At 44.5% G+C, this 21,970-nt stretch overlaps 1 protein-coding gene across 1 annotated transcript; it reads right to left on the reverse strand.

Moving 5' to 3' along the window:
• Window positions 1-1,004: 1,004 nt before the first annotated feature.
• Window positions 1,005-20,727, reverse strand: KLHL42 (kelch like family member 42). The gene is made up of 3 exons (XM_069585464.1): window positions 19,644-20,727; window positions 8,154-8,347; window positions 1,005-3,006 (listed from the first exon to the last, which is right to left on the reverse strand). Exons 1-3 carry the CDS (start codon window positions 20,516-20,518, stop codon window positions 2,555-2,557), a joined length of 1,521 nt encoding a protein of 506 aa, XP_069441565.1. The 5' UTR covers window positions 20,519-20,727; the 3' UTR covers window positions 1,005-2,554.
• Between the last annotated feature and the right edge of the window lie 1,243 nt (window positions 20,728-21,970).

Here is a 21,970-nt window from a genome sequence, read left to right on the forward strand (position 1 = left end):
GAGTCTGCGTATCTTAGAGTTTAATATGCCAGATGCCTGTGTGTGTGCATGCACACTTGTTACACACACACACATAGATGTACATATACACACATTAAACTTGGTTTATAAAAAGAGCTTTGTGGATGAGAGTATGCCTTCACTTGGTCAAAGAATCTAATTTGTCGGCAGGAGGGAAATAGATCCAAAGAATGTAATCAAGAAGAGAACTGGTTGGCAGGAAATTTTGTATTTCTTATAATGTGGGTATTTACAAGCTAATCTCCAACTGTTTGTCCAGAATCAATTCAACTGGCTATAATCTTAGGAATATATAAGGTTAAGCCTTAAAGACACTAAGATCTATAGTAACACAAGTTAACACTATCTAAAATAAATTAGATTTTTAAATATATGTAATGAAATTACTGGTCACTGGAAATTCAATTCTATAATGGATATAAATTAATATAAATCTATTATTAAAGTACTATTCCCAATAAAAATTCAGTTCAGAGTTTGTTCTTTCAAAAAAAAGAAAAAGAAGGCTAAGTATTTGAGAATAAATGGATATGGCTTAGAAACCCTTCAATATTGTTGTTGATAAGATTATTTGGTAACAAGACACAAAGATCTATCTCCATGTCCACAATAAAGACTTACCTCATTTTACCTAATAGAAGTATTCCTGAAAAGCTGCAAAACTAGAATTTTTTACAGCCAGACCCTTATTTTAAATATACTAGGAGGTCACAGTTGTGAAGAAACCCTGTAGTGACTCCTTGCATAAACTGAAGCCTGTTAAGGTCCTGCCCAGTGAATGCACACTGGAAGCATCAGTAAGCGTGCTGAATGCAGGAATTTGCCCTAACAGTTTCTGTTTTTCTACAGGACCTTCTTAAAGCGAGGCACGCCGGAACTGGAATGTTAGGACAGAACGACAGAATCCAGCTCACAGTTTAAAGTTATTCCACTGCAAAAAATCAGAGGACTGCAAAAAATCAGAGGACTTCAGAAAATGTTTTTCAATGGAAATAAAATTGCTTTACATGTGTATATACAGGCATAACTCATTTCATGGTGCTTCACTTTACTATACTTTGCAGATTAATACACTGTTTACAAATTGAAGATTTGTGGCCACACCACTTTGTCATGTATAATAGTTAGCAGTATTTAATAATAATAGTATTTTTTAAATAAAGGTATGGACTTTTTTTAAGACATAATACTACTGCACACTTAATGGACTATATAGTATAGTGTAAACATAACCATTACATGCACTGGGAAACCTGAAAATCCTTTCAATTTGCTTTATTGCAGTGGTCTGGCACTGAACTGCAGTATATCCAAGAGATGCCTGTATATTTTTAAAGAAATGCTGATCTATGACTGGCAGAAGATTTTATTCATTGTTAACTACTTACTGTAAACAAACAACTGCTTGAGCTGGGTTCCACTTGATTTACCACCCAAGGCAAATAGAGCACCTTACCAAATTTCAGAAGTCCAGGCAGATGCTACTCCATCTCTAGGGGCTTCTTTCCCTCTCTCTAGCACAAATGTTTCAAAGCTGTCCTCACCTTACCCCACAAAAGCAAAGCATGAATTAAAAAGCCAAGATTAAATCTGAAAGGTGTCTGACCTAAGTATAAAGTTACACTTTCAAACTTAAAGAACTAGGTCAAATACATTCGATAAAAGTAACTTTCAAAGGCATTTTTTTTCTCATATTTGGTGCTTCTTTCCCTTCCCATTTAAGACTCAATTTAAAAAATATAGAGATCCATTCTTTTAAACAATATATCCTCTTTTTTAAGAAATACAGAATGCCTAGCAATATAACCTATCTGACCACACAAATCTGCAATCTGCTACATAAATGAAGTAAGTTATATTGGCCTATTTACTCAGCATTTATAACTGTTAAAAAAAAAAAGACTTGAAAAATAGCTGAGAACATTGTTACACAGGTTTTGGGGAGGACTGGGTGTCGGTTCCACTGGTGTAAGTTTCCTGGAAAGTCATGTGCAAATAAAATAAATGAACACAGAACCCTAGTTTAAACATACTGCAACATACGTGGTTGTGACCAGGAGAGAAAGACAGCGTTAATATTCATATTTGTCAAGTAAATTAATAACAACAACAAAAAAAACCTCTCACTTAAGGTATCAATGATATTTCAAGTGACCTAAATAAAACAGATTTAAAAATCATCTTTAGCATTCTTACCAATTTTGGCTTTGGCCCTTTACTAAACAGGCACAATGAATCTTCTTTTTGAAGATCAGTTTCAGACATTGGCCCAAGGGTATCACATTTGTACAAAAAACATTATCATGGATTTGCTCCCATAATTTAAAAATCAATAATTAAAAAAATAATAAAGTTGGTCTCTCTTTTTTCTCGCAAGTTTTCAAGTAATTAGTTCAAGTAAGCTTATTTACAGCTTCTGTATAAATGACCTAAAACTCACACTTTCCCTTTGAAAATCAGTCTCTCTGGAAATTGGACAGTTGTGTTTTCTGGCCTTGAACCAGGTTTCTGTTTCAATTCTAGGTCAATTCAGTCAGGTTTCTGTTTTATTGGGCAGATAAAGAGAAGAGACCAGCAAATTGTGTCCAAAAGCTGGGAAACGCCTGAAGGCTTCCCAACTATCTGAAAAGATATTGTACTTGAGGAAAACTCGGTGCTCCAGGCTGGTGGACAGGGTCACGTCTCTGCTCATGATGTAGATGCCGTCGTTGTGCAGCGCGCACGTCAGGTTAAGGCCCGACTTGGATGTGTTCTCCTTGAGGTAGAGCCACTGGCGGGTGGCGGTGTTGTAGGACTGCACGGTGAGCATGTCCTCGCTCTGGCTGCCCCTTCGTGTGGGCCCCAGCTCGTGCAGACAGCCCCCCACGATGTAGATGGTCTCCTCCACCGACACCATCTGCTGCTTGCGGATGTGGACGTCGCACGTTTCGAAAAGAGTCCAGAGGTCGGCGGAGGGGCAGTACTGCAAGATGTTCAGGTTCCGGTCTGAAAGGCAGAGAGGAGCCGCGTGAGGACACCACCAGGGGGAGCGCCACCAGCCGCCCGGCTGGACGTGCACGCCTGCCTCCGCCTGAACGTGCACGCCTGCCTCCGCCTGAATGACTGCCTCACACAGAGGCCAAACTGCTTCCGGAAAGCCGAAGCTGGGAAAAGAGTTTGGGAAATGGCTGGCAGGAGATCCGTGTAGAATCCGCCCCACTGGGCTGGCTCTCAGAGCCGGTCGGGCCAGGGAGATGAGCCGCTGTGACAGAGCACCTGCTCCTCCCTGGGACCCCTGCACCTTGGAGAACCACCAGGCCAGTGTAGGAAGAATCCGAGCCTCAGAGAGCCCCCATCCGTACCTAACAGAACGAGTGGCTGCCTAACGCAAGTGACAGGCTGAGCCCCAAGAGGATCTATTCTTGACAACAGATTCTATGACACAAGCCAAGTGAGCTGGGCGGGATCTCTGGAGCCGTCTAACGGAAAGGAAGCAGAGCCGCAAGATGCAAGAAAAAAACTCTGACCTCTGGCCTTTAAGCCAGAATCGCTTGGCAATTCTGTTTCCCAACTGTTAACACCAGAGATGCGCTGACAACGGCTCTTTCCCCTCCCCTTGCTCATTTCACAAGCGATGGTTACATATATATTTGTTTTTAACATGGACCATTTTTTAAAATCTTTATTGAACTCATTACAATATTACTTCTATTTTATGTTTTGTGACTTTTTTTGGCCCTGAGGCATATGGGATTGCACTCACACCCCCTATGCTGGAATGAGAAGTCTTAATCACGGGACCACCAGGAAGGCCTGAGATGGTTAATTATTGTGTGGATATAATTGGATGGCAGACGAAAGACCACCCTAACATCATTTTCAATTAATACCTGTTTCAAGGAAAAATGTTGCCTAGTCTCTTTGAAAAATGCTTGTGAAATTGAAAATATCTAGTTTCCTTTTTCTTTTTTTAAAAAAATTGTTCTTTTATTCTTTCTTTCCTCAAGGCAAGAATAAATGGAATATTTTCGCCTCAGCAAAAAAAAAAAAAATTAAAAATTCTCTGAATTATCCGAAAGAATGAACTTTCTGTTTGTTATTTTTTAAACAACAACATCAGTGTAAAGAGACAGGTCAGCCTGGGAACTGACGTTCAACGAAAGCCGCAGCCTTTTGATCGCTGCAGAGACTGGGAGCAGTACTTCCTCCTGAGAGAAGGACCCACCCACAGAGGGCTGTAATTAAAGCTCCACCGTGCTTTCTGCTACAAGTCAAGTGCCTTGAGGAGGGCACAGGGGATAAGGGGACATTCTAGGAGACAGCACTAGAGAGTCTGGTTAGTAATCTACCAACAAGTACTCCTGAGTAACCTGGTTCCCCATCCTATGAATAAAGGACTTATTCTGGCCAAGCATCAGTGTATTTATTTCTCAGGTCCAGGTTTGAAGGTCCTTCCAGGTCTTCTGTAAATGTTTTCTCTCCTCACCCAACAAGGGCTCAGGCCATGATGAGGTTTGAGTTGGTGGAATGATCTTTTTGCATTTACATTGAGAGTTGACTCTGACATTTAACAAATCACCCCTCTTCCCTTTAGTGGTTACTACTGCTTTCTATTGAATTTCATTTCTTCAGGGCTGGCCAAAGAATTAAAATAATCAAACAGTTATCATAAAAATGATGAATTATCCCTTACTAAATTTTAAAGGTATCACCTGACTTAAGTGAGTAGGTTAAAAACCCAACTTCAATTCCTGATTTTTTTTTTCATGGCAATTATGATGTCTTATTTGAAAGACAAGGAACTATTAGGAAGTGCCAGGATGAGCCCAAGCAGAGGAGGAGGGGGCTTCAGAGGACAAGGAGCTGCCTGCCCTGTCATCATAGAAAACTCATTTTCAGCCCTTGGACAAACAGCCATCCATCCACGTCACCTAACCATCCTGTCATGGGGATTTGGCTCAGGGAAGCCGGGTCAGGGATCACAGTGGGTGGCCCAAGTGAAGAAGGCACATTAGTAGTGGCCTGTGAAACTAGAAAACACACAAACAAGGGTTTTCCAGGTCAAATCTAAAGAACATTTGCTCAGCCAGGGTCATGGAAAAACTAGGAAATCTACCAGTAGAGTCGTCTTTGGGTTACAGTGCTGCCTGTCAGGGCTTCCCGACTCTGGGGTAGAAGAGAAACCAAGGACTGTGTGTGCACTGGGTCAGCCCACAGGGCACATTCTGTGTCACAAACTCTAGGGAGGAATCAGAATTCTTAGAAATGTGCAAAAGTAAATAACTGTATTTACTCTCCTAGGAGAGAAGACACACAGATACACACGGGTACATATGCACACACAGGAATTCTCTGGGGTCTATGGCTTAGTTAAGTCTATAAAGTTGACCACTGTAACCTGAACACCAGTGCTGACGTGAAAGAAGTGACTGCTAGGTTTCATTTTCTTTCAATTATTTGTAAAGGAAAAGTGGAAGGATATCTTATCATCAGTGGAGAGTCACAAGGGACAAGTGATGAAAACTTGGTGTGAAAAAGAAAAACCTCACTGCTCCCCATGCACTTCTCTTTCCACGTCACCATCCTTAAATGTACAAATAAAAACACCACCTACAGCAGGTTGAATGGTGGCCCCTGGATAGATATGTTCATCTTCTAACCCCCAGAACCTTTGAATGTCACTTTTTTGGGAAAAAGGATCTCTGCAGATGTAACTTTAGTTAAGGATCTAAAGAAGAGACCATCCTCTGGATAACCCAGGCGGCTCTAAATCCAAGGAGAAGTATGTCCTTGTAAGAGACAGAAGAGGATCCAAAGAAGACAAACAGTTGGCCAAGAGGCACATGAAAAGACACTCAACTTCTCTGCAAGAGAAATGCCATCAAAACTACAATATAATGTCGCCTCACATGGGTCAGATTGACCATCATCAAAAAAATCTATGAAAAATAAATGCTGGTCATTTATTTTTGTGGAGAAAAGGAAACCCTCTTATACTGTTGGTGGGAATGTAAATTGATACAGCCACTATGGAGAAGAGTATGGAGCTTTCTTAAAAAACTAAAAATAGAACTACCATATGACCAAGTAATCCCACTTCTAGGTGTATACCCAGAGAAAACCATAAGACACCTGGTTTTCAAATCCCAGAAGACAAATTCCAAAAGACACATGCGCCCCCGTGTTTATTGCAGCAGTATTTACAACAGCCAAGACATGGACGCAACCTAAATATCCATCAGTAGATGAATGGATAAAGAAGATGTGGCACCTATATACGATGGAATATTACTCAGCCATAAGAGGCAATGAAATCATGCCATTTGCAGAGATGAGGATGGACCTAGAGACTGTCATACAGAGTGAAGTCAGTCAGAAAGAGGAAAATATCATATACTAACATATAGGGGATCTAGAAAAAAATGGTACAGATGAACCTCTCTGCAAAATAGACATAGACATAAAGAAGGAACATGTGGACCCCAAGCGGGGGAGAAGGGCTGGGATGAACTGGGAGATTAAGATTGACATATATACACTACTGTTACTATGTATAAAATAGTTAACTAATGAGCACACCCTGTATAGCACAGGGAACTCTACTCTGTGCTCTGTGGTGACCTAAATGGGAAGGAAATCTGAAAAAAAGGGGATATTTGTGAACATACAGCTGATTCACTTTGCTATACAGGAGAAACTAACACAACATTGTAAGGCAACTAATGAAAGTGAAAGTCACCCAGTCGTGTCTGACTCCATGGACTATCCAGTCCATGCAATTCTCCAGGCCAGAATACTAGAGTGGGTAGCCTTTCCCTTCTCCAGGGGATCTTTCCAACCCAGGGATCGAACCCAGGTCTCCCGCATTGCAGGCTGATTCTTTACCAGCTGAGCCACCAGGGAAGCCCGAGAATACTGAAGTGGGTAGCCTATCCCTTATCCAGCAGATCTTCCAACCTAGGAATTGAACTGGGGTCTCCTCATTGTAGGCGGATTCTTTACCAACTGAGCTTTCAGGCAATTATACTCCAATAAAAAAAATTTTTTTTACAAGCTATGAGATGCTCCCTACCAAGACCAGGAGCATAAAACCTACTGGAGAAGCTTGTTATTTTCAAATCATTAACTATAAAATGTCCACCAAACAGAGTAGAAAATACATGTGCGTACTGAATGCTAAGTCACTGCAGTTGTGTCTGACTCTTTACAAGTGTATGGACTGTAGCCCACCAGGTTCTCTGTCCATGGGATTCTCCAGGTGAGGAGAATACTGGAGTGGATTGCCATGCCCTCCTCCAGGGGATCTTCCTGGTCCAGGGATCAAACCTACGTCTCTTAAGTCTCTTGCATTTGCAGGTGGGTTCTTTACTACTAGAACCACCTGGGAAGCCCATTAGTCACTCAGTCATGTCCAGCTCTTTACAGCCCCATGGACTGTAGCCAGCCAGGTTCCTCTGTCCATGGAATTCTCCAGGCAAGAATACTGGAGTGTCTTGCCATTCCCTTCTCCAGAGTATCTTCCCGAGCCAGGGATCGAACCCACGTCTCCCCCATTGGAGGCAGATTCTTTACCATCCGAGCCACCAGGAAAGTCCAGAAAACACATATGTATGGTTTAATAAGCAGCACAACCACCTCCCACTGCTGGTCAAGAAAGAACACTCTTCGTGCTTTTGTTCCTCCTATGATACCTGAACAGCCTAGAGCTGAACTTCTGGAATCTGTATCCCATATGTTTGTGCCCAAACACAAGGGAGAAAGTGAAAAGAAAGACCTGCAAGGATGCATTGGCGCTAAATTCCAGTGTTAGACAAGGCGGGTTCAGTGTACATTTAAGAGAAAGGTAGGAGTTATCCAGCCAAGTCACAGATGGCTGACTACAGGGTGGGATTTCCAGAGCAGGAAGAAGAAAATACATGTTTTCTTCACAGCTCCCCCCACACCATGCAATTTTCATGTTCATACAAAGGCATCAAAGACCCCTCTTTGATGTCCCAAAGGATGCTCTTTTTTCCAGATATGTAAATATATACAGTAAGCAATACATAACATCAGGCTGGTGTGCACTAGAGGGCTTCCTTCAGTCCCTCCCGTCCTCCCCCAGGCTGCCAAAGCTCGCATGGAGGAGGACCACTTTCCAGGCCTTCACTTACCTCTGGTAGTGTATCCTCCAATGACATAAATTTTCCCCTTACACTCACACGCAGAGAACTCAGCCAGAGGGTTTGGTAAGGGTGCCACGAAATTCCAGGCATCCTGCTCAGGGTTGTAACACTCAACATTAGAAACGGCCTGCCCACCAATGGCGTAGAGTTTGAAATTAACAGCCACGAGCTTGAAGTTAGACCTGCAAGAGAGAAGCAAAGGCTCACAAAGTCAGTTCTTCTGATCACTCAAAAGACCATGGCACAATCTGCTAAAGCTGTGTGTGGAATCTGCTGGGTATTTGAAGGAAATGAGCTCTCCAAGCGGGGTGCTGTTATGCCTGGGGACAGAGGAATGATGGAATAGCATCCAAGATTTCACCCATCCCCAAGAAGCCATAAGAATGCTGCATTCTCCAAACTTTAGCTGTTGAAGGTAAGCAATTCAATTTAACAAGGACTAATCTTGCTTAGTTTAAACCTAGAATCAAAGATACTTTGTATATGCTAAACTCAAGACCTCTGTATCCAATCAAAAAATAATATAGTTGTAAAAAATACTTCATTCAGAAACAAAAAACTCACAACACTGTAAATCAACTATACTTCAATAATAAGTAGATTGATTAAAAAATAAACTCAATACTCTCTCAAGAGTGGGAGCAAGTACCCACTCTACTCCCTTGCCCGTTTCTACTCTCAGGGGGTAGGCTCCATCCTAACTATACATCAGCACTGCCTACACAGACAAGCACATGCAATATGTTTTCTACAGGGTGGTCCAAACACCCATTTACCATGAGTTCACTCAAGCAGATGGCTCACCCATCCTCATATGAGGGCATCTTCTACATTGCTTTGTAACATACAAAGTAGAGGGAGGTAAGCACTGAACTAAATAGAAATATTTTGATCTAGCATTTGATCTCAACAAATAACAGATATCAACAAATGCTCACCTATCACAAGAGTAAACAATTTTAAAAAGAGAAATGTATTGCTTTTAAGATTCATATTCAGTAATACAATTACATTGCTTATTGGCTTCAGATACTAAATAAAAGTCTCATGACTTTTGGATAGAAAAGAAAAAATTAATTTCTTTCACTGTAGTACAGAGATTAATGGACTCCTTGAAGGCCAGGAAGGATAAGCATTTGGAAGTGCCGGGTGAGTTGACTGGGATACATGCAATGGTCTCAACTTCGCACTCATACAAGCAGCGGCACAGAGCTGCAGACCTGGTTCTGGACCTACTCTGGCGATAACCAGCTATCTGCCCTTCGTCTCAAGTGTGTCAAGCACACCCATCCCAGGGCGGTGGAGACAACCACAGCACACAGCATATCAGAAAGTACCAACACAATGCTTTTGTCGAAAGTAACAATGTCCTACTAAAGAATGGGGGTGCAGAGGCTCTAAATGTTCAAATGGAGAAAAGCATGGAAGAGGGTAGATTAAAAAGCGGTAATGAACAAGCAGCCATGCTGGACAGATGTTTAATAAACAATGACACATTATGATATGGAACGTATGTTCGTAATAGCCACCTACTAAAAAACTAGGATTTTTTCAATGGTTCCTGTAATGTTTACATTTAAATGAGTTTTAGCTTAGTTGTGTTTTTCAAATCAGAGAGTGAACAGAGTACTCTTCATCAAGAACCTCACACTGTCCATTAAACCCAATCGGCCATTCAGTTTTTCCTGCCAACAGACTTCACTGGGGTGGCAGTTACTGGGGGGTCCCTGATTCACGGTGCTTACCTTTCCTGCTGCCAGTGGTCCTTAAAATCTGACCGTGATGCCCTCTCTATGTGTGTAAATTTGGGGAACCAAAGGAAATAAAGCTTGTAAATAAGCACTAAATTTTACCAGCCCACAATTTGTTTTTGTTCCCCAAAGGTACACAGATAGTAAATTTTGTAAGATCAAAACAGTGTTTGATATTCCTCCAGCATAATCACTTGTCCTGTGCAATATGTAAGGGACTTCTTTCTGAGGCTGAACGAACAGGCAGTTAAAAGTAAACAACTCCATCTCTCCAGACCCCAATATGCTCAAATTCACTTGAAAAGAGAACGTTTTAAATATTGAATTTATGATGAAATTGCCACCCAAACACAGGCCACTTGATGAAGAGGCAGACGGCCAAGGATTATGAACCCAGGCTTGTATGGGGAAGTCTCAGCCTCCTGCTAAACAGCTCTGTGACCTTGAACAAGGCATTGAATCTCAGCTGATCTGAGTCTCAGTTTCCCCACTTGTGAAGGGGGGAAAAGAACAACACATTGTTAAGAGTTAAGAAGGGTAATCTACAGAAAGAGATCACTGCCTGCATGTCTCTGCGCATTTCTTAACCTCAGGAGGATTAGTTTCTCATCGGGTAATTGCAGCCATCACAGGCTACAAAGTACAAACTGCTGGATTTCTGTACAAAGTACCCTCATGTCCATAAATTCTTGCCCTTTCCCATTCTCTGAAAGTAAGTCTTCCATTCTTCACATCCTGCAGGGTAAAGGTATGAATCCAAGATAGCAATTACTTTAATTATCATTTTTATAGGGTTTTTCCTAATACTGATCCTTGACATCCTCCATTCAGAAAGCAAAAAGGATTTTTAAATCAAATAATTATTTGCTGTAGCTACATACTTGACTTAAACAGTGGATAGAAATGAAAGTGAGAAAAATTAGATGGTGATCTAGTCTCTACTTCACTTAGAAGAAATTAAAAGCTCTTGAAATCCTTCAAAGTTAAGTAACATGAACTATGCTAACCACCAGCACACAGGTATCAAAGACGAAAAAGAGCTACCACAACCACTGTAGCTGTAGTAGCTACACAGGATGATTGGGGTCTGAGAGGCTGGGCGTGCCACTCAATGAAACTCACTGTGCCTCAGTTTCCTTTTGGGGAAAATGGAGCCAACAGTAAGGCCCACCTTACAGAGGCCCTGGAGGACTGCTAAAGCATTGGCCACAACATGCAGCCCTGAGTAAGAGCTCAAGAACTGTAAACTACCAGCAGGTCTTGCTGCTTAGAAAAGTTGCTACTATTAGGTTAAAACTTGGAGCGAAAAGCTCGCTCCTTTCTCCTGTCCTTTCCCAAGCTCTCTGAGAAAGATGGCGCAGTCTGTGGACCACTGGGGCCTTCTGTCTCCTCCTTCCACTGTGCCACTTCCCCACATAGTAGGGTGCCCTGGGGACCAGTAAGGGGAGAAGGAAAGGTTAGGACACAAGTAGTCATGCCTGCTCCCTACTACCAACCATCTCTGAGAAAACCTAACACACAAAGCAATTTAAACTGCTGGCCAAAATTATATTGGGTGCGGGGAGGAGGCGAATAGACATATGGTTTTCTTTACTTCACGGGGCTTTCCTGGTGACTCAGACAGTGAAGAATCTGCCTGCAATGCGGGAGACCTGGATTCAATCCCTGGGTCAGGATGATCCTCTGGATAAGGGAATGGCAACCCACTCCAGTATTCTTGCCTGGAGAATTCCATGGGGTCTCAGGGTTGGACAAGACTGAGTGACTGACACACTTTACTTCATGCTATCCTGAGGCTCCACTGCAATTCACCATAGAAGACAAAATTTCTCAAAGGTTCCATTACTCTAGAAAAGTTCTAAAATAAACTTTGGCTCAGAGGAAAGAGGACAGCCAAAGCTGACAAGTGTAATTCCTTCCAGGCCAAGGACTTGTTTGGTAGGTTTCTCTCCCAGCCTTGCTGTACTCACATGCGGAACCACCCTACTCTGATTTCAGAGCAAGGGTTCAGGGCAACAGAAGAGACTAGAGACAACTCTAGAAATAGAGAAGGTAACCAGCTAATGACTACAACAGGGCCAGTGCCTGCAAGGTATCACAGATTAAAGCGAGGAAGGGAAGCAAGCAAGTTTGTGGGCACAAAGCGTCTACACATGCAGAGTTGCATCCTGACAACTCCAGAGATCAAATCCGCGTTCAGACCCCTGGGCAGAACTGTGTGCTTGGACTTCAAAGCAGCCCCTCCAGCAGTGCTGTGTACTCACTGCCATTTTCAAGTAGAAAGCACAATCCTAAAAGTTTCTTTTTTCTCCTTTTCTTTTTTGGTTCACCACTGGTCATTTAGCATCATTTTCTCCAGGGTGCAAAGCACTTTATAAATCTCCCAGTCCCAGGGTAGTCTAAGTTCCCACCTGTCCCTTGTTATTTAAGATTATGGGATCATTTTACTGTTCAGTCCCCATGGAAAGTAGGCTGCTCTGTCTTTGATCCCTTTGTCAATGGTCCAGTTAGCTTGGCAAAGGCAAGTGAATGGGGTAGATGTGAAACGCTGTGTAACCAGGGGTCAAAATCTGCCCTTTCTACTCCAGGTTTCTTCCACTATTTCTTCCAGTCTCCTAAATTCCAGTGTTTCCGGAGCCTGTGTGGGACACCTTATCCAGCAATAATTCCATTCCAGGTTTCACTTTTATTTGTCCCATCATCTAAATTCAACTATAAACTCCTTCAGGGCAGAGCCATATCATCGTGTGGTTTATTCAACAGTGACCAGAACGAGGCTGGCACAGAGGCTGTGGTGAGAGCTGAGACACACATGAGGAAATTCTGAGAAGCAACCCAGGATCACGAAATATCTGAGCTTGACTTCTCAGAAGAAAATAATTTTTAAAAGGAAAAGTTAAAGGTTTTCATGAAGACAGTCACCATCAGTCATTAAGCCAAAACTTGTAAATGCTCCAAATGGTTATATTGAGTCAATGAATATTTAAATTTTGGTTACTCTACTTTTTACACACCTTGACCAATTTTTTAAAAAGTAGAGTAACCAAGCTCCAAGTAGGGCTTCCCTGGTGGCTCAGATAGTAAAGAATCCGCCTGCAAAGTAGGAGACCCAGGTTCAGTCCCTGGGTTGGGAAGATCCCATGAAGAAGGAAATGGCGACCCACTCCAGTATTCTTGCTTGGAAAATCCCATGCTCAGAGAAGTCTGGGGGGCTACAGTCCATGGGGTCGCAAGGAATCAGGCATGACTGAGCACTAACTCTTTCACTACTCCACGTTTTACACACCTTGAGCAATTTATTTTCTGTGCCTCAGTCTCTGCTTCTGTAAAATAGGGACCAAATATAATCCTTGAGAAGAATAAGTGAGACAATACATGCAAAGCAGTAGTACAGACTACTAGGTACTAGACAGTACCTAGTACAGAGTAAATGTTCAATTAAATGTTACTTACTATTATTTTTCAGCAATTCTAAGTAACTAAAATGACTATAATGACTTACAAAATAAAAATATTCACTGTAATATTACATTTTTAAAAGAACAAAAACATACATTCACTTTTATTACAATAATGCAAAGAAATAGAGGAAAAGAACAGAATGGGAAAGACTAGAGATCTCTTCAAGAAAATCAGAGATACCAAGGGAACATTTCATGCAAAGATGGGCTCAATAAAGGACAGAAATGGAATGGACCTACCAGAAGCAGAAGATATTAAGAAGAGGTGGCAAGAATACATGGAAGAACTGTACAAAAAAGATCTTCACAACCCAGATAATCATGATGATGTGATCACTAATCTAGAGCCAGACATCCTGGAATGTGAAGTCAAGTGGGCCTTAGAAAGCATCACTACGAACAAAGCTTGTGGAGGTGATGAAATTCCAGTTGAGCTGTTTCAAATCCTGAAAGATGATGCTGTGAAAGTGCTGCACTCAATATGCCAGCAAATTTGGAAAACTCAGCAGTGGCCACAGGACTGGGCTCAAAATTCTCCAAGCCAGGCTTCAGCAATACATGAACCGTGACCTTCCAGATGTTCAAGCTGGTTTTAGAAAAGGCAGAGGAACCAGAGATCAAATTGCCAACATCTGCTGGATCATGGAGAAAGCAAGAGAGTTCCAGAAAAACATCTATTTCTGCTTTATTGACGATGCCAAAGCCTTTGACTGTGTGGATCACAAGAAACTGTGGAAAATTCTTAAAGAGATGGGAATACCAGACCACCTGACCTGCCTCTTGAGAAATCTGTATGCAGGTCAGGAAGCAACAGTTAGAACTGGACATGGAACAACAGACTGTTTCCAAATAGGAAAAGGAGTACTTCAAGGCTGTATATTGTCACCCTGCTTATTTAACTTATATGCAGAGTACATCATGAGAAATGCTGGACTGGAAGAAGCACAAACTGGAATCAAGATTGCCGGGAGAAATATCAATAACCTCAGATATGCAGATGACACCACCCTTATGGCAGAAAGTGAAGAGGAGCTAAAAAGCCTCTTGATGAAAGTGAAAGAGGAGAGCGAAAAAGTTGGCTTAAAGCTCAACATTCAGAAAACAAAGATCATGGCATCCGGTCCCATCACTTCATGGGAAATAGATGGGGAAACAGTGGAAACAGTGTCAGACTTTATTTTTTTGGGCTCCCAAATCACTGCAGATGGTGACTGCAGCCATGAAATTAAAAGACGCTTACTCCTTGGAAGAAAAGTTATGAGCAACCTAGATAGCATATTGAAAAGCAGAGACATTACTTTGCCGACTAAGGTCTGTCTAGTCAAGGCTATGGTTTTTCCAGTAGTCATGTATGGATGTGAGAGTTGGACTGTGAAGAAGGCTGAGCGCCGAAGAATTGATGCTTTTGAACTGTGGTGTTGGAGGAGACTCTTGAGAGTCTCTTGGACTGCAAGGAGATCCAACCAGTCCATTCTGAAAGAGATCAATCCTGGGATTTCTTTGGAAGGAATGATGCTAAAGCTGAAACTCCAGTACTTTGGCCACCCCATGCGAAGAGTTGACTCACTGGAAAAGACTCTGATGCTGGGAGGGATTGGGGGCAGGAGAAGAAGGGGACGACAGAGGATGAGATGGCTGGATGGCATCACAGATCTGATGGACGTGAGTCTGAGTGAACTCCGGGAGGAGTGATGAACAGGGAGGCCTGGCGTGCTGTGATTCATGGGGTCGCAAAGAGTCAGACACGACTGAGTGACTGGACTGAACTGAACTGAACTGAACTGAATGTAAAATATATTCCACAGTTCAAAAAAAGCCATGCATTTAAAGCATTTATTGCTTATCATGTTAGCAGTTTGAATATACATAAGCATTGAATAAGCAAGAGGTCCCAATCAGAAGAGAAAGAAAAAAGCAAAAACAGAAAAATTCAATTCAGGGTGAGGAGTATGCTAGAAAAGAAAGCATGGCGTTTCATCACTTAGTCCAGTTGAGGGTTCGGGGATGGAATCCTGGTTGAGAGTATGTCAGATCTGAGTCAAAGTATGAAGGAGAAAAGAAGGTTAAAATTCCAATATGGTACCCAATTCTAAAAATATAATGAAAAAAGGTATCTGTGTAGAAATAATAATAATAACTTGAAAATACATATAACAACAACAACAAAACAAACAAACAAACAAACCAGACCAGACAAAGGTAATAAAAAATACCTTTCCTGAAGGACCAACCCCTCCCCAAAATATGTGGAAAAACAAACCATTTTTCCATCTGCAAAGTATCAGAGAACTGTGAATCCTCCTTCAAATTAATCTATGATACAACATAATTCCAATCAAAATTCTAACAGGACTTGACAAGAAGATTCTAAAGTATATCTGAAGGAGAAAATGTACCAAGAATAACCAAGAGAATTAAAATAGAACAAATGGGTCTCTGTGCTATAAGACAATAAAATAGATTCCCAAGCTACAAAAATTTAAAAATGTGTTATTAATATAGGAATGGCTAAACTGCCCACTGGGGAACAGGGAAATTAGTATAGGATAACTGGTTTAGCAAATCACAGTGAAGAACCAAGACTACAGAACATTCAGGAAACATGTTATAACCTAAAACCCCCCAAAATATTCAGATGTAAATGTAAAATGGCAAAACTATAAAAGTAACAGAGCACGAGAGAGACACGGGCTCTCCTAGTAGAAGCTTTCCTTGTAGAAAGCCTTTCCTATGCAAGATAAAAAGCTCATAGGACGCAGATGACAAAACTGACTACAAAATACTGAAACGCTTTTCCTATAAAAGCAAGGGAAGTTGCTCAGTCGTGTCTGACTCTTTGTGACCCCATGGACTGTAACCTACCAGGCTCCTCTGTCCATGGGATTTTCCAAGTAAGAATACTGGAGTGGGTTGCCATTTCCTTCTCCAGGAGATCTTCCCGACCCAGGGATTGAACCTGGGTCTCCCACATTGTAGGCAGATGTTTTACCATCTGAGCCACCAGGGAAGTTCCCTTTCCTATAAACATGAAGCCCCAAACTGGAGGCTCACAAGGCCAGTTCTTGTTGTTGTCGACTTGCTTGCTTTCTAAATGGAGTACGGTGCCAACGTTTAAATATTGAGATGTCTGGCGACACCATTCCTCACGCCTATGGCAATAACAGCTGTGGTCGCGATGTGGCGCCCTCTTGTGGTGGATTAGTAACTCTCCCGGAGAAGGCAATGGCACCCTACTCCAGTACTCTTGCCTGGAAAACCCTATGGACGGAGGAGCCTGGTAGGCTGCAGTCCATGAGGTCGCTGAGAGTTGGACACGACTCAGTGACTTCACTTTCACTTTCATGCATTGGAGAAGGAAATGGCAACCCACTCCAGTGTTCTTGCCTAGAGAATCCCAGGGACGGCGGAGCCTAGTGGGCTGCCGTCCATGGGGTCACACAGAGCCGGACACGACTGAAGCGACTTAGCAGCAGTAGCAGCAGCAGTAACTCTCCAGTTCACCATAACCCTTCCAAACCCCTCTACTCAGTGGCTTTACCTGCCTGGTCACTTCTGGCGTTTCATTTTTGACCTTTATGATTAAAAAAAAAGGCAGATGAAAAACATGTGCAACATTACCTAATAGATGAGTTATTATCTATATACAAGAAGAGAATTTCTAAAATGAATACAAAAAAGGAAAGTCCATTTTTTTAAAACTGGGAAAGGCCATTTATAAAAGATACACACATGGCCAATAAACATATGAAACAATCTCTCCTCCAAGCAGAGACACTCACACCAGTGTTTTTGTCCATTATAATGATAAAGACAAAAAATGTTCATAATGTCTTATCTTGGCAAGAATTTAGGAAACTGGCAAGCTGAAACACTGTTACTAAGAGAGGTAATTAGATCAATTTTTGATGAGAAACTTGGCAGGAGCTACCAAACTTTAAAATCCATGTATACTTTGTTCCATCTATGCAGGGATTCCAGGCATTTGCCATAGAGAGCTAACGTATACCAACTAAGATAGGCACACATATTCAAAGATGTTCAATATGGGATTATTATAATGGCCAACGGAAGTGACCTAAATGCTCATGATAAGGAAAGAACTGATTACAGCATTGTGCATCCATAGGCTGGAATACTACACAGCCATTAACAAGAGTGCGGCGGGTCTACATTTGCTGATACAGAAAAAAACTCTCAGAGTGGAAATACCAAGGGCCATAATAATCAGCATAAGCTAAACAATTTTGCAGTAAAAATATGTATAAGATGCATATATACTCCAACATGTATATGCATACATATATATTTCCCCCTGTAAACCACCATTACTGTATTTATAAATATACATTTGTGATATATATTATGTATTTATATATTTACATTAATATGTCTATGCTGCTGCTGCTAAGTCACTTCAGTCATGTCCGACTCTGTGTGACCCCATAGACGGCAGCCCACCAGGCTCCCCCGTCCCTGAGATTCTCCAGGCAAGAACACTGGAGTGGGTTGCCATGTCCTTCTCCAGTGTCTATAGATACACATTGTGTATTACTCCATGGTTTTTCAATGTCAGTTGCAATTTTTCTAAGCATGTATTCATGCATTACTGGAATACTTTTTTTTTTTTTTCCTCCCTAAAGAGGACAGTAAGGAGTTCCTGCAGGGGTGGCAGAGAAGGACTACCAGAGATTTGGAGAGAAAAAAGAATCATGTGAGGTGCTGTGTTAAGAGCTGTGGAGCTGGGTTTGTGTGCTGAGCACCAAATGTACAGCAGGAGACACGAGAGCAGAGGTGCCAGCCTGCTGGCCCTTCTACCCTGATCTCGGCATCTTCTGTCACCACTGCATGTTTCTTGCTTGCTTCAACAAAACCTCTTAGAATCCATTTAAAAGTAACACTGTGACGTCAGATTTTACAGCAGTGTAGGTAGTGCACTAGAGAGGGGATAGAAGAAAATACGCCAACCTGTGGATGGTCATCACCTCCCGCAAGGAGGAAGTAGTAGCAATGATATTTCTGTCTATGGCCATACTACCCTGAACATGTGTGATCTTGGAAGCTAAGCAGGGTCAGGCCTGCTTAGTACTCGGATGAGAAAAGTGACAGTCTTTCTGCTTCTTCATTCTTTGCCCTTTTACCATGTTTTCTAGAACAACTATGCATTTTTTACCATGAGAAAACAAACAACACATTCCAAATTGAATTTTGTATTATAGTAGAAATAAAGCCAGTGTACCCTCCCCCACTCAGCCTAGAGGGGCATCTTAAGTCAAGTAAACCTGTGTAATGACCTTCTCATTCTTGTTAAGACTTTCTTTGCGCAGTTGTGAGTTCCCCAACTCCTTGTTCCACACTTCAGGGCAGGAACCACAGTGGAGGGGTGGGAGCTTGAGATGGACACAGATGGGCCAGAAGAAAGGGTATGCCTGTCCTTTCTTGAGTTACATTGATTCTTCTCCCCACTTCTGAATGGCTCTGGGCCATCCTGGGCTCTGCCATTGTTTTTTTTTTTTTTTCCCTAACTCTTCTTCCTGTAATACTCTTTGCCCTTGTTTTCCTATTCCATCCCTGACTGTTCCCTCTTCCTGCCCCTGATTTCTTCCTTTTCCTTTCTTCAAGTCACCCAAGTGCATGAGAGGGATTTGCAGGATGGGAAGGGAGAAGGTTGGGGTGGATGATCATGTTCTAATTCTGCAGGTGACCAATGCCAGGCTCAAGTCTTGGGTCCATGATGAAGACTGTCTGGGAAGAAAAGTGAGATGCAAAAGAGAATAAAAAACAAGAAAGGTAATCTTGGATAGCTAATATTAGTAGAAGTCTAACGATTATTTTCTGATCACAGATTGGTAAGCTCCAAAGTCATCAACAAGAACATCCAAAGTCAGTGTTACAGGTTACTGCCCCGTGTGTCATTATAATCAGGATTAGTTCCTACAAGAAAATAAAAATAAAAGCAAAATTAAATAAAGTTTTCTTTGGAAGTATCCTTCTAGGAAAACCCAAAAAAGGCAATTCGTCTGAAGGCAAAATACTTGCTAGGAAAACCACTCAGCGAGCTGACCTCCGTGGGGGCCTCTGCTTCTCTGCAATTTCTTAGTTCATCGGGAACTTTGCCAGAGTCAAGGCCAACAACACTCCCGAGCAAGCCATTCCCATCTCAGAACAACCTCCAGTGACTGCTGTTGATTCCAGTGGAGTCAACCTGAGGGGTATGGCTTCCGGAACAGGTGGATGCGCAAGAACGCAGTAGCTGGCTGGGTGCTTACCTCTTCTGGTTCATGGAGGCCACCTGGAGCCACTCGTTGGTGCTGGGGTTGTAGGAATGCGCCGCGGAGATCTCCTGGCTGGTGATCCTGTACCCGCCCACAATGAAGAGGTAGTTGTCCAGGATGGCGGCCCCGTACCCCCTGACATTCACCAGGTCGGGAGGAAGGTTGTTGGCCAGCGGAAACCAGCGCTCGGTCATCTCCTCGTACCTGAGCATGGACGGGGGCTCCCCTTGGTAGGGGTGAGGGGCCAGGGGTCCCCCCAAGAAGTCCCCCAGGGCCACGAGGACGGGAGTCCCGGTCATCCGGGCCTCTCTCAGCCTCTGCTTCAGGCTGACATCCCCAGGGGCCGGAGGAGAAGCGCCCAGGAGGTGGAACTGGGGCTTGCACAGCACCTCGTGGAAGTGGACAGCCATGAAGCGCAGGCAGGCCTCCTGCAGGTCGGGGAGCCCGTACACCTGCGCCAGGCGGTACAGCTCCAGGCAGTTGGTGAGCCGCACCTGGGACAGCAGCAGCTGCAGCAGGGACGTGACCTGCAGGAAGGAGGCCGCCTCCACCAGCTCAGATAGCAGGCTCGCCTCGTCCATGTCCTCCTCCTCCTCCTCGGCCCCGCCGCCCGGCTCCCCGCGCCGGCCCAGCAGCCAGCCCTCCCGGGCGCCGCCCGCGTTGATGAAGTCCAGCACCAGGCGCAGGCCCGGGGCGCTGAGGCCGCGCAGCTGCTGCACCTCGGGGCCCCCGGCCTCCGGACTCAGGGCCTCCCGCATGCCGGAGCGGTAGAGGGCTCGGAAGTAGTCGCTCTGCTCGATGAGCTTTCGCTTGCTCACCGGGTAGCAGCGGTCCTCCAGGCGAATCTGCACCATCTCGTCGGCCGACATGGCCGGGGGACCGCGGGCGGCGGGGGTTCCCGCCAGCTCTGCGCGCTCGCCTCCCGCCCCCGCGCGCGCTCGCCGGGTCCGGGGGTGGCCGCGGAGCGCGGGGAGGAGGCGGCGGCGGTGCGGGGCCGCCCGCCCCCGCCCAGACTCTCCGGGCCGAGGCGGCCCCTCCTCCCGGTCCCGGGAGCGGAGGCTCGGCCTCGCCCCCCCTCCTCCCCGCCCCTCCGGCCTCGGTCCGCGCCTAAAAAGGCCGGGGCGGCGCGCGCTACCCGCTCGGGTCGTCCCGGGCCGTCAGCCGGGAGAGGATCCCAGCCCCCAGCCGCAGCCTCCTGCCACGCCCGGCTTCTCACTTCCGCCCGCGGGACCGCAGCCACCGCAGCCGCCGCGCGCTGCGGCTTTCAGGGAGGGCAGGAGGCGGCGGGTCTCGGGAGCCGGGAAGGCGCCTCCCCGCGTCCTCCCCCGCACGCCGGGCTCCGTGACCCTGCTGCCCGCCGGGGCTGCAGCGCCGCTCCGCGCGCGCGGGGCACGAGAGGAAGCCTTGCCTTCCACCGCGCCTTACCAGCGGGAAGGAAACGCAAGAGAAAGGGGCGTGGAAGGAAGGGTATGAAGTGAGTCGAGGTCTAGCGAGTCAAAAAGACATCACGCATGGGGTGGCGCATCAGACCGAGTCCGGCCTCGGGTCTCGGGTGGGGACCGAGCCCCGCGGGCCGTCTCTGGACGCGTAGGTGGCACCTCGGGCTGATTCCTCGGAAGGGTCATCGTGAAGGAGCCATCTTGCAGGAAGAAGGGCCTGCTGGATGGCCGCAGGGTGTGCAGGGCTGCGAAGCAGAGGAGCGTGTGCGCACTGCTAGGGCCTGTGCTCTTTGTGCTATTAAAAGAAGTACGACTCAATAAACGTAGATCAGCTGCCTTCCTTCAAAATATTTTCTAACAGCCATTGCATTCCCGGCTTCATTTTGGTGGGACTAGCCACCCTGGAATGTTACCTCTGGGCAAAAGGTCTGGCGGCTTTTGCTCGTATTTTCCTACAGAGGTGGCTTTTCTGTCCACCCTCTGACCTCCCTGACCCCGGCCAACTGAGGACCACTTAAGCAAGGCTACTGCTTCCCCATCTTCTCCCACTGAACACCGCAGGTAGAAACCGCACCTCATATAAGTGTTACTTATAAGAGGAGAATTAATCCTAGAAAGGGGCGAAGTGAAAGCGAAGTAGAAACCGCACCTCATTTAAGGATCTTGGTATTACTCATAAGAGGAGTATTAATCCTAGAAAGAGGGAAAATGAAACTGAAATCGCATGACTCTTTGTGGCCCCCATGAACTGTAGCCTACCAGGCTTCTCTGTCCATGGGATTTTCCGAGCAATAGTACTGGAGTGGATTGCCATTCTCCAGGAGATTTTTCCGACCCAGGGATCAAACCCGGGTCTCCGGCATTGTAGACAGACGCTTTACC

The sequence above is a fragment of the Ovis canadensis genome, chromosome 3, assembly GCF_042477335.2.
Source record: "Ovis canadensis isolate MfBH-ARS-UI-01 breed Bighorn chromosome 3, ARS-UI_OviCan_v2, whole genome shotgun sequence".
Taxonomy (NCBI): Eukaryota; Metazoa; Chordata; class Mammalia; order Artiodactyla; family Bovidae; genus Ovis; species Ovis canadensis.